The sequence below is a fragment of the Amia ocellicauda genome, chromosome 6, assembly GCF_036373705.1.
Source record: "Amia ocellicauda isolate fAmiCal2 chromosome 6, fAmiCal2.hap1, whole genome shotgun sequence".
Taxonomy (NCBI): Eukaryota; Metazoa; Chordata; class Actinopteri; order Amiiformes; family Amiidae; genus Amia; species Amia ocellicauda.
Window position 1 is genome coordinate 8611640 of NC_089855.1, and position 17414 is coordinate 8629053.

Below are 17414 nucleotides of genomic sequence, written 5' to 3' on the forward strand. Positions count from 1 at the left end.
ATAATAATAATAATTAAAGCTAATAACTAGGAAAAGAACAGAAGGTAAGTAACAAACAAATAAGTTCTGTTTCTGTGCACAATAATCCTTTATTGATTAATGTGCAACTAAATCAGAGAAAAATACACACACAAAAATCCCTCCATTAAGCAATTTAAGCTTTGCACAAGGACAGAAATTAGACTAATTGGAAGAGGTACTGAATCCCGAACCGCGGGGCAGGTTAGCCCACCTCGACTCAGGGTGTTGGTGTGAAAACCCCAGAGACATGACTTCTGAGGTGGGGCACCAGATTGTTTCAAAGCAAGTAACAGCAGGAGTCACAGTACGTCTGTAAAACATTACCAGACCTGCGTCAGTCCTGCGTATCCTGGAGCAAGTGGAAATATGTGGAGTGCGCACAACAAAAAGCACAATCTGCATTGATTAGGGGCGGCTGGGGCCCCTGCATGGGGCCAACTGTACAGGAAGCAGAGCCAGGAGCCGCTGAAGAGGCAGCTGTAACTGAGAGCTCAACAAGATACGTCTTTCAAAAATGCATAAAACATAAGTATATAAATAAAACTCATTATATAAGACGGTATTTTATTCTGAAGGACAGACACAAATATCTCTCCGCAGATTCACCGACGTTCCACTGAAGCCAGACAGAAACTTCACAGGCTTCCTCTCGAGTCAGTCGGCACGACGTCCTCTCATCGAGGAACGTGTTTGTGATGCAAAAACTGGAGGAACCGACTTCTGACGATATTATATAAGCACTTCTTAAATAGACATGCGAGAGGAGAGTGACGCACACGTTCAGAGAGCCCCGCGTTGACTCTCAGACTCGCCCTGCTCGATGCGATCGCAGACTTAGGTGAGTCAGGACAATGTCGATTGCGATTGCCGCACACCGAAACGGACCGAAAGGAAGATTTATCAAAGATGTCTCTATACAAGTTCTGCCATGTCAGAATTATCTTTTAATTACGGTGTTATCAAGGTCCACCGTCAGCAAAACATGTTCAATTGTGCGTAGTTTCTGCTGAGCATCACGGACTGAAACACGGACGGCCACGGCTTCATTCTGAGATGATAAAGGCTAAATCTGAAAATCACGAGTCATCTTTAAATGGATGTAATATAAAGTACTAAATACATTTTCAAAGGAATACATAAAACATTTAACAGGTTACACATGTCAGCAGGTTTCCTGACACTCTTGTCTCTTGTAGGATGCGAGCACAACACTCAGCTACGAATCTGGCCAATAAATAAACAGTGTATTACATGATTCGAATCAAGGTTCATATCTGTACTGTGATTTATAGATATGAGAATGTTTGGCCGTAATTACCTGCATCTGCACAACATCTGTGTGTCTCCAAAAGTCTACAAAAGCCTGGTCTGTTGCAGAATTAAACAGAGCAGAAGAAATCTCTTCGCAGGCTGGAAAAGTCACACTTACACCTCATAACCTGTACGAAATCTCTGAGATATGCTGGTCCTATTGAAAAGAAGTGGAACCGATGAAATTAAAGCAACCGTGTGAGACCACAGACTTACACATGAAGACCACCCTACTGTGAGAGTGTGGAGGACCGCTGTGGACATCTGTGAGTTTGTACAACATCTGTAATCGGTGGCTCTACCCCTCAGTGTGAGGAGTTTCTGTGTATGAATGTGTTGTCCGTGGTCTTCTGTCGTTTCTTTCTATACTCTCTGAAGCGAGCAATGAGTCATGCAGTGACAGAGCACGTGTGTGTGTGGTGTGTCCGGGCGCACACGTGTGCGTACGTACTGGTGCAGGCCATGGAGGCGGGGTCCTTGTCCGCACGGAAGTAGCTCTTCTCACAGCCGCAGTGGACGGCCCCCTCCTGGTGGCTGTAGCTGTGCGGGGGGCACTTGGAGCACCTCGCGTTGCCTGGGGAGGACTTGTAGAAGCCGGGCCGGCAGGCTGTCAGGGGACAAGGAGGAGAGGGGAGGTGAGTCAGGGATCTGTCGCAGCCTGGGGTGGTGGAGACGTGCGCTGTGTCAGTGTGTCATGCGTCTGAAAACAGTCATGGAACACAGTTACATGGAACATGGAACTTTGGGTGACACCAAATCAAAACTTTGACCCTCAAATCACGAAGTACAAACTTGTATCCTATTGCATTTTATTCAGGAGCCACACTCTACTACATATAAAATAACACGATAGAGTACAAGTTTACCATTCATGGGTAGGTCAAAGTCCGTGAGTTTGTTTATCATAAGTAGGAAATGCATACGTGAGCACAGAATTACAAAATTAAAAAAATTGTCCAGGTTCTAGGTGTTACATCGATTGGAAATACTAAGCAAATACACCTGTTGAAGTTAAACAGCAGCCTTTAAATATGACACATCTCTGCACTGGAATGGTGCGTCTCAGCAGACTACACAGATCTGTCCGTGTCCCACCTTTAATGGGATGCCGCCCAGAGACCAGTCCCAGTGGACACTGCTGTCCCACAGCCGTGGAGACCAGGACGTCCTAGGAATACCAGGAAACAACAGGAAACCCCAAAACATCTGTCTACTGCAGTTACTCCACGGGGATCACCCTGCCCACGCTGCATACATACTCTCTCTACTCAGTATTGGAGGAGGCGCCTCCGTGTGTCTGCAGGCAGTTTTTCCAGTGGCTTATATTTCTATAAACAAAACACGCCTCCGTAATACTGCCGTTTCTCCTCCGACGTTGGACCCAGAGTTGATTAAAGAGCACAAGCCGGCGCTGGTATCGGGGGTGCAGATCAAGGAGCCGTGCGATACGACGGGGAACCGTGCCTGAATTATCCCAGCGTCTCGGGAGGCGCGTGCCGCGACGGGGAGGAACGAGGCCGACAAATACCAGCTGCTGTTATTACTGCAAGCCACAGGAAATCAAATTCAGCGCCCCGCTTCCTTGGCAAGACACCAAGCCCAAACACAATCACTGCGTAATGGGCACAACCTCGGCGATGCCATCGAAACGAGCTTCACGCTTTCATATTAAAGACGTTTTCATTCTTCTCTCAGCTTCTGTCTTTAGTTTCAACTTCTCTGCACTGCAGCGTTATCGGCTTCTTCCCACAGAGAATAAACATAGAGGAAAGAACAAATACACATCCTGAATTGTCCTAAGAGTGTGGCGGTGACTCTCATCCCTTTAAAAAGGCAGATTTCATTACTATTATTTCCTGCACGGAGGGAAACAGAGGGATATCAGACTGGGGCTGTGATACAGGTTGAAATGAAAGCGGCCCGCCATGAAACAGGCAGAGGCATCCTTTCATGTTTGTCTCTCTCGAAATTCATCTTCCGTCTCCTGTTTTTCATCCAGTATGATTTCCACATTTCCAGTCATGTTGCTCCCCTCTCCCTTATCTCAATCTCTCTCTTTTCTCTCTCTCCTTTAAGATTGTTGTGCATCAAGGGAACCGGAAACAAAAACACAATAACCGAAACCACATGGAGATGTAATGGTACGATATAATAGTGTAGGAAAAGATATCATATAAATGCAAAGTGGTGTGTTAGTGTTGAACACTGAGGGCAGAGCGATATTTCAAAGACCAAGCTTCACAAATCGACAGTACATGAGCAGAAGTACATTATAATGCTCATCACTGAAGAAATGGGTATGTGTATTTGTGTTTTAAATACAACACTTTCAGATGGTTACTTTGAAAGGTTACTTTTAATAATAATAATAATTATACTAATAAACTTTATTCTATTAAATGTCACTCAATGTTTATGGTTTATATTCTGTGCTGTCTCAGTGTTTTATTGTGTGTCTGTTTGTTTTTTCGTTTTAAACATATGTGTTACTGAAAATGTCTACACTGTTACAAGTCTCCTTATGACTGTTATTCCTCACACTATCCACCCTGCAGTGTATACTGTGTCTGTGACCAGTGACAACGAGTCAGAAACATAAGAACATAAGAACATCAGAAAGTGTCCAGTCGAGAGGAGGCCGTTCGCCCCATCGTGCTCGTTTGGTGTCCATTAATAACTAAGTGACCCAAGGATCCTATCCAGTCTGTTTTTGAATGTTCCCAAATTGTCTCTTCAGCCACATCGCTGGGGAGTTTGTTCAGATTGTGACGCCTCTCTGTGTGAAGAAGTGTCTCCTGTTTTCTGTCTTGAATGCCTTGAAGCCCAATTTCCATTTGTGTCCCCGGGTGCGTGTGTCCCTGCTGATCTGGAAAAGCTCCTCTGGTTTGATGTGGTCGATGCCTTTCATGATTTTGAAGACTTGGATCAAGTCCCCACATAGTCTCCTCTGTTCCAGGGTGAAAAGGTTCAGTTCCTCAGTCTCTCAGTAGGACATTCCCTTCAGACCTGGAATAAGTCTGGTTGCTCTCCTCTGAACTGCCTCTAGAGCAGCGATATCTTTCTTGAACTGTGGAGCCCAGAACTGTCCACACTCCTAAACCTTTTAGTTATTATTATTATGCTATTAATCCAGAAAAAACAATCATTTGCCCTCCCAGCCTCGAGAGCATCACGATAATCTGAGTGCATTCCTACCGAACCGCCCCTCGTCTGTCACTACGGCAGGACGTCCCAACACGCAGCGGGATTAATGCACCGCTCTCGATATCCGCAAGAGGACGATAAAAACGCGCGTAAATTCACCAGCCCCTGCTCAACCTGATCGCCGGTGTGACGGGACCCCACTCTCGTTCTTCAGGGCCTCGGCCACGACAGACTGCGGTCGATAAGCGAGTGCCAAACGCCTGCCACCTGATCTCAGCGGCGATTTTAAAATCCATTTTTCCCTCCCACTGCTACAATACACCAAAGAGAAATTAGCAGCATTAATTTGCACGATCAATGAGGCACCATCACTAAATACCTTCATCTATAATTAAAGCGTCTGGGGGTTGCCTTGTTGACACAAACTGATACCTCTGCCCTCGCTATTTGTGTTGTTCCAGAAATACAGCCTTCTCCTCACCAGATCTGTGGCGGATTAACGGTTTCCTTCCCCGGTTTTGACACCGTTTAGAGGAACTAGGAATGACTCTTTGAACTACGACGCTGGAGAGCGGGACTTACAGGGGGTGACAACCACACTAAGACAACAACGAAACAATGAATCTGGTCTGTTTCATGCGTGGGATTTCATACCCACGCTGATATTGTTTACGCTGTCTGTTGCCACTCGCACAGTAATGTATGTTAGTTGCAACAGAACAATATGTGTGTGATTTAGCAACTAATAATGACAATAGCTGCAGAGTATCTAATTAATAACTGGCTACTGTCTGGCCCTGCTCCAAATCAGACAACAACACAGATGTGAACATTTGCAGTCCAGATGTGTCGTCCCTGTTCTCGGCATTCAAGCAGGTTGCTATTAACACACTCCATTGTCCTCTGCTGTTTACAAGACACAGATAACAAATTAAAATCCCTATACTATCCCCTTTATATTAAATTACAGAAGCACCTTTTGCTGAATGTAATTTTTTGTAATGATAACCATTACGTTAATGAGATCACACTCAATATCTATACAACTAATTAGTATCCAGAAAAATCTGCAGTAGTCCACCGAAAAAACAAACACAAATAGTTTGTATATGTTTGTGTTGCCCGTTTAATGGCTTGTGTGTGTTTGTGTGTGTGTGTGTGTGTCTGTGGATGTTTACATGAAGCCAGTATTTTTGTATTCAGACTGATGGAAACATCATGTTCCTGCAAGCACTGTACCATAAAATAGGGTCAAAGTATTAGATATAAAAGGCTGAACTGAAGGAAATACAGAAGGACCACAGGGGTTTGGCCCATCCTCTGTAGAACTGAGCTGCCGTTTTCTGGCGAGGTATAGAGCGGAGGGAGTTAAAACATGTTTCCTTAAATAGCCGTGATTTGTCCCCCTTTTCCCAAAGCAAGTCTCAAATCCCATGGGAGTGATAATGGCATCGCCGGAAGCTTTGAACTCATGAGAAACTGAGCGGCCGTGGAAAAAGAAAAACATATATCAAGAAGTTTGATTAAAAACAAACACAAAGACGCACAAACTATTTTCTTGTAATGGAAATCGGGGCTAATTCGGTGTTTGTGTGACACATGACCTGCCCCTCTGAAACTCCGCGACCTGCGTACGATTTTTTGCTGACACTAATCAACGTCTCAGGGAAGCAGAGAGACGGTATGTAGGTCATGTTCGTGAGTCGCCGTCACTCGGAAAGGCGGATCTGTAGGAAGTTATAATCAGAAGCCTTTGACTGTGGTCTGGCGTGGAAGAAGTTAATGTCAATGTCTTCCGCACAGGTGTCTGAGTCAGGAGATCGCTCACTTGAGCCTTCAGAAGAGGAATCCAGCGCATCGACCACATCAAACCAGAGGAGCTTTTCCAGATCAGCAGGGACACACGCACCCGGGACACAAATGGAAATTGGGCTTCAAGGCATTCAAGACAGAAAACAGGAGACACTTCTTCACATAGAGAGGTGTCACAATCTGAACAAACTCCCCAGCGATGTGGCTGAAGAGACAATTTGGGAACATTCAAAAACAGACTGGATAGGATCCTTGGGTCACTTAGTTATTAATGGACACCAAACGAGCACGATGGGGCGAATGGCCTCCTCTTGATTGGACACTTTCTTATGTTCGTATGTTCTTAAGGGACCGGTGTCACATATGCCGCCCCAGTGTGAGTTCAGCCCGGTCTCATTTCAATGTGAATCCGGGCCTCAATGCAAAGACAAAGCTTGATGGATGAAAGGGGAGCTCTTAGTATTCAGCCGCGGCGGCTCCTATTCACAGAGCAACATCGCCGCCGTAAACACACACTAATGAGTCGAGACCATGTGTTGACTAAACAAATCATTTCCTGCCCCTTTTCGGTTCTCCAGTCCCATTCCCCGTTCATGGGGTCGGGGGGACTTTTCTCTTTCCCTGACTCGGAGAGAAATTAGATTTGATCGGGGCTCCTGCGGGGGTCTCATTCTTCACCGTTATAGATGGCAGACAAAGCCGGGCGCTGGAGTCCAGTGGCAATGGTTATTAGCATTGTAATAGCGTGGGTGCTTGGGGGAGCGTTCACAGCCCCATACATGTGTTTCCTTCCTGCTTCCCTGCTCAGCACAATGGAGCTACTGTGCTTACAACTTCCTCACCCCCCCACCTCACATTTTATTATTACAATCCGTTTGTTATCAGAATGTTTAATTGGCACTTGAGCACCCATTTGATACATGGGTCAGTTTCCCAAGGACGCTCTGTTTCAATAAGAGATGTTGCCTTGTTTGTGTAAAGCATCACAATAAAGTACCTCCGCCACATTTCACTTAAACACAGTAGTTTGTGTTATTGTCAATGTGTCCTCAGCTGTGATTTTCACCTAAAATCACAAAATCGCTGAGCTGCCATTCCTACCGTGAGGCCTCTAAAAATAATAATAATAACTTGAATATAAGCAGGACTTGTAGTAATCGTTACACTTCTGCACAAAGTCCCGGGGCTTTGGTCTCAGGAGAAAGATCATGCCGTCGAAAATGTGTTCAGCGCTTTCCGATCAGAAACTCTGAATGCAGTTGATCATTTCCTGTCCCAGTGCATCATGGGAGAATTGTGTATCCTTATGGTTTGGTTTCCATTTTCCACCAAAAATCCCGAAACAAATTCCTCACGTACCAAACACCAACCAGGCTGTGATTCTATTGCAATCACGCAGCCTCTGCACAGCAATCATATGTGCGTTTGGTGTTCCTTGTATTTGTCTGCAGTTTTAAATCCTCTCACTGCAGAGAAGTGTGTCCTGACATGATCAGCGCCTGCGACCAACACACACATGGAGTATAAACCCACAAACATGGGACTTGGCGAGTGCACAATAGCATGATTTTACAGCAGGAGTATATTTACAGCACCTATAGAAAGTCCACACATCCTTTAATTCAGTGCCTCGGAGTTAATCCCAGAATAACCACATAACCCCACACCGTTAATAGGAAAAAAGTTTTTATTGTGAAAAATAGAAAACTGAAACATTATAATTGGATAGGTCTCCACCCCCTCGGCTAATACTTGGTGGAAACACCTTTGGCAGCAATTACAGCTGTAAGTCTGTTGGGATCGGTCTACCAAATTTGCACACCTGGATTTGGCGATATTTGACCATTCTTCTAGACAAAACTGTTCCAGCTCTGCCAAGTTCTTTGGGGAGCGTTGATGGACAGCAATCTTTAAGTCATGCATTTTAATTCCAGGCTATACGATTGGTGTAGACTTTCTATATGCACTGTATATGTGTTACTTTGTTCAGATAAGGCACAACTATAGTGTAACATAATAATAATAATAATAATAATAATAATAATAATAATAATAATAATAATAAAAACACAGCCCTTACTGACTGTAATTCTGCAGCTGCTATGAGTCACAATTTCAATATTATGCATGATTTAAGGCGTCATAAACAGCCTCCTGCGCTGGAATTGGCCCCAGTAGAGCAGCACACACAAAGTCGTCCCTCCGCTGTTATTCCCCGATTACACTGAGTTACTGAGCTGTCAATACGACTGATTCAGCACCGGCACGTGACTCCAACCTAATAGCCGTGTTTCCCGCGGTTCTTTTCAACACGCTGCCGGTGAACGCGGGGAGCACACAGCACATGATGCGCTTATTATGAATAATGCGGTAGCAGTGGCGATGAAATTATCTTCACCTTAAACAAGTCCTGCCTGCCCTTAGGTGACAACTCTCCCGGCCCCCCGGAGCCCCACGCTGAGAGCGGTTGAGACTGACCCAGTCAGCTGTGGCCGGCACCTCATTAGGCATGGAGATTGTGTTACTGTCTGTAATTAATGAGCAACGATTCACTTTCTGTGGTGTCACGGAAATGGATCTAAACTGAACCGTCCATGGCGTATTAGAGAGATGTCTGATTACTTTAAGCAGTGCTGGTCGGGACTCGATTTGAGTTCAGGGCTTCCTCAGTGCTGCTCCATATCTGTCCCGAGCTATCACTGATGTCAACAAGAGAAGCTGTCCAACTCTGTAGACCCCCAGCATGAGGCTGAAGCTCAGATTGAGAAGCCCACCACACACTCGACTTCACGTTGTTTTCCACGCTGCTGAGGTCGACATGTAACCCCTCCGAATGTATCCTCACAAAACAGAGCGCCGGCGAGCACGATGGGTTCCTGCGACTGGTTTCCATCCAACCACAACAGAGAAGGAAACGCAAACACACGCCTCTCCTGTGCGGAACAGAGCCCTGACTGAGGACTGCGCTCGGATTCACTGGAGGTCATCGCCCCCGATACACAGACGGAAGACTGTCTTCTTTTTCCATGTCTCCGTCTTCCTCTTCTGTTTCTCCGAGCGGGACCGGGAGAGGGTGAGGTTAAAGTCCTGTACATGTTTCCCAGGTTGTGGGGGAGAGTGTGTCTCAGTTAGCCCATGTCAGACTCCCTCTATTAAACGTATAAAACAAAACAAACAAACTACTAAAGAATTCTACATTGTTCTCTTCAGGACTGTAGATTTGTTGCCCTAAGGTCTCTTCTGGGTTGTAAGTTGGGACCTACCACAGTTAACCGCAACACTAAAGCACTAATACTGACAAAGAAAACTTGTGTCATAGAGCTATGTCGCACAACTCCCCTGGCCATGCGCTCTGACTGCCAATGTATATTTAGTTTATTTTTGCTCTCCATAAACAGGGGGTTTGTGTCACAATGTTCCACAGCGTCTTGGGGAACGCCAGAGAGGACAGTGTTGACAAGCTGATCGAACACTCGATCGATTGCAAACGAAAACATTTTGCAAACGACCGAACTGCCAAACCCCGAACCTGCGTGAGAAAGAGGACAGCTGTCTCTCCCAGCGTGGGCCATAAACCACAGTCGAGATTCCCCCCCGTGGCGATGCTCTGCCAGGGCGGACAGCTGAGACGCCCCGCTGGCTGTCAGCTGTGACCGGGTCCTCGTACAGAACCGGCACCTTCAGGCTGCAGATGCCGGTGAGAGTCATGGCTCCGTGGCTGAGCACGCAGTGACACTGACAGTTGTGGGGCGTGTTTCCTCCGTGTTTCCTCGTGGCACATGTCTGTAGGCATGCCGGGGGCTGGGGGGATTGGAGACAGATGTCCGGGGTATCTGAGCGGTTCTGACATAGCTGCAGGTCCCCCACGGCTCGGCGGCCATGTGACTTCAGATCTGCCTGTACTGCACTCCGACACAGTGGCCTGCCTTGAACCGAGGTCCTGCAGCTCCTCTGAGCTTTAATGTTGGCTGAGTTATCAATACACAAACAGACAAACATACTGATAAATAAATACATACATTTTGGTTGAGAATGACTTGCTAAAAAATCCAAATGGAAATTTACTTTACTGAATATATATATGCTTTCAATTATGTTTTATTTTGTATTGTGTTTTCAAAGGAAAGAACTTGTGGCTCATAACAAATCATAATTGTATTTATTCTGTCCTAATTTGCTGCAGATTGTTGTAAGACCCATCAGACATGTGGCAGGTTCTCCGAATTCCTCAGCGGAAACATCACAAGCAAAGGAAAAAAATGAAATAAATCCAGTCAGACACGCTATCCATCCCGAGCTTTCAAACAACCGATTCACATTAGCATAATTTCCACAGCCTCCTCAGGAAGCCTCCTCTCGTTTCTCTGTTTCCACTGAACAGAACGGCCTCGCTTCAGGCGGTGAAGCCTGGCACTAGAGGAGGCAGGCTTGGCCGCCGCCTAATCCCCCTTTGTGGTGTTTTTACAGCCAGGCCTTTCTCCCGGTTAGAGAGCTCTGTTCCAGGGATGCTGGCGGACCACACAAGCTGCGCTGCCACGGATAAATCTCGGCCCCCGACAATGAGAGGCGAGGGGTCAGCCAAAGGTCCGGGCATTGTTCTGGCCGCTCGATTGCAGGCAGACTGTCAGGCTCAGACCTGACTGATAAGCGAGGTATTATGTTCACTGCAAAGCACCAGCGATAAAGACATTTGAATCCTAACAACCTGCTTCTGGCCATTGTGAACAGCCAGGACAGTACGAACTTCAGTTCTTACTGCCGTACCCTCCCCGCACCCTGGAGCATGCTGGGATGCACCGACACACACATCAGTCCACTGGTGTTACTGTACAGCCTCACAGGAGCCCTGGATGCTTTTGACTGGAGAGTTGCATCTCCTATGTGGATCTGTGGACAGCAATATAAGACCACTGACTGTCCAGCTATTTATATTTCTTTCTTTCCTTCTCCAAGAAAAAATAAATTATCTGAAAGGAATTCATCTGACAACGACGGCTCGACCTCTAAAATGACTTCAGCAACTGACAAAATGCTGAATTGCAGCTTACCCACAACACTCTGTACTGTCATCGTTTTTAAAAACTCTCGGTCTTCCCCGTGATCTCTTTTTGTTGGAGACTCGCGTTCGCACAATCCACGGCTCGGGCTGTGATTCTACACAGGACCCGAACGACCGGACCGCCAAAGGAGAAGACGGACTCGTTTCGGAGCTTCTGAAGTGGGTCAGAGAAGTTAAACAGAACTGGATTCAGCTCGGGCCCCCCTCACCTTGAACGCCTGTATGAATCTGTGATATCTGGTACCTAGGTGTTTCAAATACAGAACATGTATGTATAAAACATGTATATTTTATAGATTGTCGATGTACAGTGTATGTTTATTGTATGGTATTTCTGAGCGGAGTTAAAGCAGAGTTCAGGAAAACCGGAAAGTTCAAGGAGCTCTTGAAGCCCAAGGACATCGTACAGTAACTAGAAAAACTTTGTATTCAAACTGAAATACTGCAGATTCTATTAATTACACGACTCTGCAGAAAATGAGTGTCTGCTTCACTACAGCGAGTTCCTTGGCGTGGTTTTACTAAAGTCCGCCTTAAAGCTTATGCATTTTTGTTTGTGTTCCCCTTTGATGCAGCTTTTAAAACTCCCAGTACAGCAGAGTAATACCAAAAAACTATCAAAAAACAACGTGTCAGTACATAAATGAAACAAAAAAAAGAACACAGTGCCTTTGCATTTAGAGATGCTTTATCGATCGGTGGTCTGGAGCGGAGCCGCCCGCGAGGGGGCGGGAGAGCTGCCAGGCAGGGGGGCAATTGGCAGCATCCGGATGGAAACGCTGATGGGTGTGTTTGGGAGTCGGGGGGCTGTGCTGAAATTCCCACAGATCAATCACAGCTGCCCGGGGAGGGCACAGCGGGGGCGTCAGCACATTTTTCGAGGCTCGCCTGGCAGCCGGGTCCCGTTCATCTCCCATTGAGCGACACCCCGGGGAACGGCGCGGTCAGGAGGAACACAGGCACAGAATGAGGGAGCATGAGAGACAGGGGTGTGTGTCAGTAACTGCCAGAAAAAACCTGGTTCCATAAATCACGTCAAGCAGGTACTCAGGTCACACGACCCACTAACCCCCTCGCAGCGCCACGGGGCCGGACGCTCGTCTCAGCACAGCCGTCAGCACCCAGGCTGCACTGCACTTCAAGGATCTCCGTTTACCTTTTCAATGACAGCTGGTTCAGCCTCAGCCTCCCAAGGTACTGGTTCTTGAGGAATAACGTAGGAGCACCCAGTCAGATCTCTCCTGTTTAGACTATTTAAAGCTAGCCCCCTCTCTCAGCACCTTTCTGAAATGATAACCCGGCCATGTGGGCGGCTGCGTCGGGCTGGTCTTTCCACCCCACAAACACGCGATGCTCGTGTGCGTTTCTTTCAGCCGGTTAACCACCGTCTTCCCTGCGCCGCTCTCCGATTGAGACGGATGGACACGGAGCAGGTGTTTACACTGTGGCATTTCACACAATTATAATCAAAATTCCCGTTGTCGTCCATCAGGCCGGTGACAAGGCTGGGGACAATTTTCAGCCCAGTTAAAACTGACAGGGGGACAATCACCCGGCGGAAAGGTCAGGCAGGGAGAGCTGTTCACCCCAGCCCGGCTGGTCAGGAGGCTCGCAGTGAACACACTCACTGACCACGCCTCTTGCGTTGGTCACCCCTCTTTCATGAGACAACACGGCTCAAGACTTTGTGTTTCTGCAAACTTCAGTCTTCAGACTTATGTATTGTTCTCCGAGGGAGCTTTGACACAACCTCGATCTGCTCAGTATCGACAAGGTCATTCAATCTAAAATATGTCTCTGGAAAATCAGTACAACTCCTAGACCGTGTTCAGTGGCTTCAAAACAGAGTCAGACAGAGAAGAAGCCGCTCACAGCTGTGCCAGCACTATACGGCTCCGATTCTACCAAAACACATCAATAACTATAGTTAGCTTTGGTGGTGCAGTGAGAGGTTAGTTAAGAGTGAGTGGAAAAATATGATTAAAAAGAAATAAAATTAATCTGGGCTGCACAAGCCTGATGTATATAAACTTGGTCATCTCATAAAAGTGAAAGACAAACTTTCTGCACTGTCCTCTCTCTCTCTCTCTCTCTCTCTCTCTCTCTCTCTGTGTGTTCAGAATATCTCATATTGATGAATCCCTTTATACAACTGATGCCAGATTAGAGCACATTTGACTCAGTGAAAAACAATCCCTCCTCCAGGCATAGCTCCCTCCCCAGCTGATCGATGGGAACTGAAACATCGCTCGTCAGTGCTGGAGAGCTTGGATTTGGCTGCAGAGCAGACAGGAGATGAACAAACAGCGTCCCCCTCGTCTCAGTGCTGCATCGACCCCCGTTGCCCCCTGATCACAGAGAGGTAGACACACTGTCTGTCCCCCAACGCCACCCTCACACACACACACACACACACTTATTATTAAACTGTTCTTAGGTGCAGCATGAGCAAAGTGCTGATTGCTGTATACTGTATATCATGTGTCATCTCTCCATCTCTCTATCTATATAGTGAGTGGGTTCGTTATCTGGCCGTAGGGCTGTTCAGATCACTACGAACATATTTGAGTTCAAATCCCAGCCCCTGCCTCTGTGTGAACGCAATCGAAGACACAACAGCGCCCTGATGTGTGTCAGACTCGGATCCCTGGGTCCCAAGTCTTGAGACGAGAAGCAGAAAGAGCAAAATGCGCCGCTCACCGGGTCGGAGAGGCACATGTTCAAACACACAGCTCAGCTTTGATCTTTTCCCGGCTCTGTTCTTTGCAAAGATTCGTTTCAGGCTGCCGGCGAAAAAATGACCTCCCTCACACTTTTCCTTAACGCTAAAAATAACATCGATGCCAACAGTGGGGAACAGAGAAGACAGAAGAACAGAGCCTTTAAGGGGAAAGGTAATAATACATCTACTAGAATATAAATGATTAGTTCAGTGCAATTAGTTCTTGCATTTTAGGTATCTGTTAAATTGCTGTCGTTTATAAAGAACTGTCAAAATAGCGAAGCCCAGTTTTGCCGCTTCAAGCCTCAGCACAAATCCACTTGTCTAACCTCTTTAGGAATAACCTTGTTGATTGTGTAGTTCTGTTCCAGTGCCAGGCCTGAAACCGACACCGTGGCCTTCGATCCCGTCCTCCAGATACAGCGGCACGTTTTTAACCTGGATGCGATCCATGGGGGACGAACGTAACCTCACTGAGTCTGCACAGCTTCATCTACAACAAAAGCCTTGTCTTTAGCGTGTCCATAAAAAGAGAAGAGCGAAGAAAAACAAGAAAGCGAGAAGACGGAGAAACAAAAACACACAGGCCTCCCCACACACCGCAAGCAAGGGCGGCCGCACGCTGGTCGCAGCATGGCGGGGAGTTCGAGCCGGAGACAATGCGATCGCAGAGTGACTGCGCAGGATGGATGTTGCGAGGAAATTACAGGGCCAGAGGAATGTCCCCCCCCGCCGGGCACACACATGGTACTGCGTTCGGCGTCTCGACAGCCGCGCCGTTGTTCTTGGACAGACGGCGGGGCGGGGGAGCCCGGCGCAGCGAGGACTGTCACTAACAGGCGGGAGAAGGAAGGAAAAGGGATGGGAGGTGTCAGAGAGCTGCTGGCGCCATTCCTCAGACTGGCAGGTGAGCGTCCCACCTGGAAGCACCGAGGCACGGCAGGAACATATGTTCATGGGCCCCCATTCGGCTCTGACACGCTTAGTGCACGCTATTGGGGGAGGCGTGCTTCGATGTTGTCCCTTTCATTTACGCTCTATCGTTACCCGAGCTCCGGCAGGCGAGCGACATCCGTTCTCTCTCATCCTACTCCGCGATGTCAACGGAACAAAAGGATCCATCAAAAGCTGAGGCCGGCGCTGCGCGAGTCGCCAAACACGGCACGGCGTCGGGCACCGAAACATCATCCCAGCGAGAGCCAGGCCTCGCTGTGCGGACACACGCTGGCGTCTAATCACCGTCTCCTCGGTCTTCTGGGTGGAGGAGGCCTGGCTTTCTACAGCAACGATTAACTCTGAATTCACTCGCACACCGTGGCATCTGTAATTATATTAATCAGCAGAAAAGAAGCTTTCTTATATTCATTTAGAGCTTTGTTTCTCGTTTCTGCACACCTACAGGCACTCTTCCGTATCTGGTGAAGCCCAGTGTATTCTCAACAATAGCAGCTGATCCAAATTGCTTGTTTAACAAGTGATTTTATCCATTTCTCTCCTCCCTGGGTTCCCGTGAAACACCATGGACATCTGCTGGGAGTTGCTTTGGCACATCATTTGAGATTCGGCTCTTAATTTTATTTGAAAATGCACTAATACAGACAGTACATCTGCTTTTCAATACAGAGATCTGTGAAAATCAAAATGCGAAATCACAGACGGCTCGACAGCAGTCAATACCTTGTGAACAGTTGTCTTTTGGTCTGTTTTCAAAAATACCTTTGGCAATAAAATGAATATTATTTTATTAAAGCTATTTGGACAGCTGTCAGACAAAAAACAATCATCTACAAGCCTTGAATCTGACGTTATAAAGACAAACTGTGTGAAAGTAAAACATTAAAGGAACAGGGTGTACAAATCTAACAAACAAATAACTAAAGACTTGATTCACTGAATGCCCTTAAAATGGGAATAAAACCAAAGCAATAAAAACATGCTCAATCATATCTCAGATGACCAAAGGATGTCTTCCTAAGCTTATTCAATATGTTTCTATTTCTTCCTAAGTAATACAAAATAAACAGCAGCCACAACGGCAATACGACTTACATCACATTCTCTCAGATCAGCAGGGAAAAAAAATGTAATCAAAGAAATCTGCACGACCATGTTTAATGTATGAAATCTGAATTAACATCTAATTCCTGGTATAATTATATGCGCCGCATTCAAGTGTCCCTGTGTCTGACAGTTATTTGCACAGTAACGACATGCAAATGACACTTAGCATGAAGTAACCTTTCCCCGTCTATTTAAATGTAAATCAATGTATTAATCGCGGTGCCCTCATTAAGACTGGCAGTCAATAGCAGACACTCCAGTTATAATGTCTAAGAGGCTCTCCTGTAATTGTGAGACGAGGAAAACGGGCCGTCTATGTCCGTGTCCGTGTAGCAGATATGTAATACAATCGATCTTGCGATTGCCCATCAAGAGATACAACTATATGTTTAAATACCTGCTTTTTAATCAAAGATCGGATGCATTTAGCAAGGGAAATCTCAGCCTGCGTTGAAGTGAAAGTCATTTGTTTTCATTCTACATCTAAAGAGGCACCACGTGTCCCTGAGTCCCCGTTATGAGCCTCGGCTGAAATTCACATTAGGGCCAGGAAGAGACCCGCGCTGTCAGCGTCTCCCTGGTATGTTCTGTTTGTTGTGCTTTCCAATGATTATAACCTTTCAGGCGATCTGCAGCCAATTACAGATGTGTTATTGTGAAGGAAGCGGTATGTGCTCAGCTGTGCAAACACGGGCGAGTGCTGCTCTTGCAACACAAGACACAGGATGTCTGTGGCCATTATAGAACCCCTTTGACAGATTGTTATTCACCTGCGTCGTGTTTACATTAAAAAACAAAACAAAAAAAACACCTGATTACGCCTGCATCGGCCCAGAAATGCAGGTGGAAACAATCAAAAACCAGACACGGCCAGTGCCTAGGTTCCTGTTAAATCTGCTCAAACTACAGAAAAACAGGAACTGCTTTCAAATATTTAACATATCTACTACACTTTTCATAACAAGTGTTCATTGAGCAGAGATAATGCCATGTGCCAGCCCTTTATATCACTGTACCGATCACCGAAACCCCTGCCAACCCACAGTGTTGTTGTGAGGAGAATAAACCCAATTTACACACTGAAAAATCACCAGTACATCAAACTATATGATCTGAATCTATGGTACAGCGTTCAATAGGATCGCTTGAAACATTCTCTACAAATCCCTCCTGTTAATCAACGTCAGTCCTGTCCTGAAAATCCTAATCCCTGCAATCCCTCCACACCCTCTTCGATGCTTCACTGCAAAGGGGGAAGCGGGAACATTATAACCCCACAATTGG

At 46.5% G+C, this 17414-nt stretch overlaps 1 protein-coding gene across 2 annotated transcripts in view; it reads right to left on the minus strand.

Annotated features, from left to right (window-relative positions):
• Positions 1-17414, minus strand: part of epha3 (eph receptor A3) — a 96171-nt gene that overhangs the window by 41767 nt on the left and 36990 nt on the right. For both annotated transcript variants that reach the window (XM_066706016.1, XM_066706017.1), the window contains exon 4: positions 1784-1939. In XM_066706016.1, the coding sequence (XP_066562113.1) occupies positions 1784-1939 (156 nt within the window). The remainder of the gene's footprint in view (positions 1-1783; positions 1940-17414) is intronic.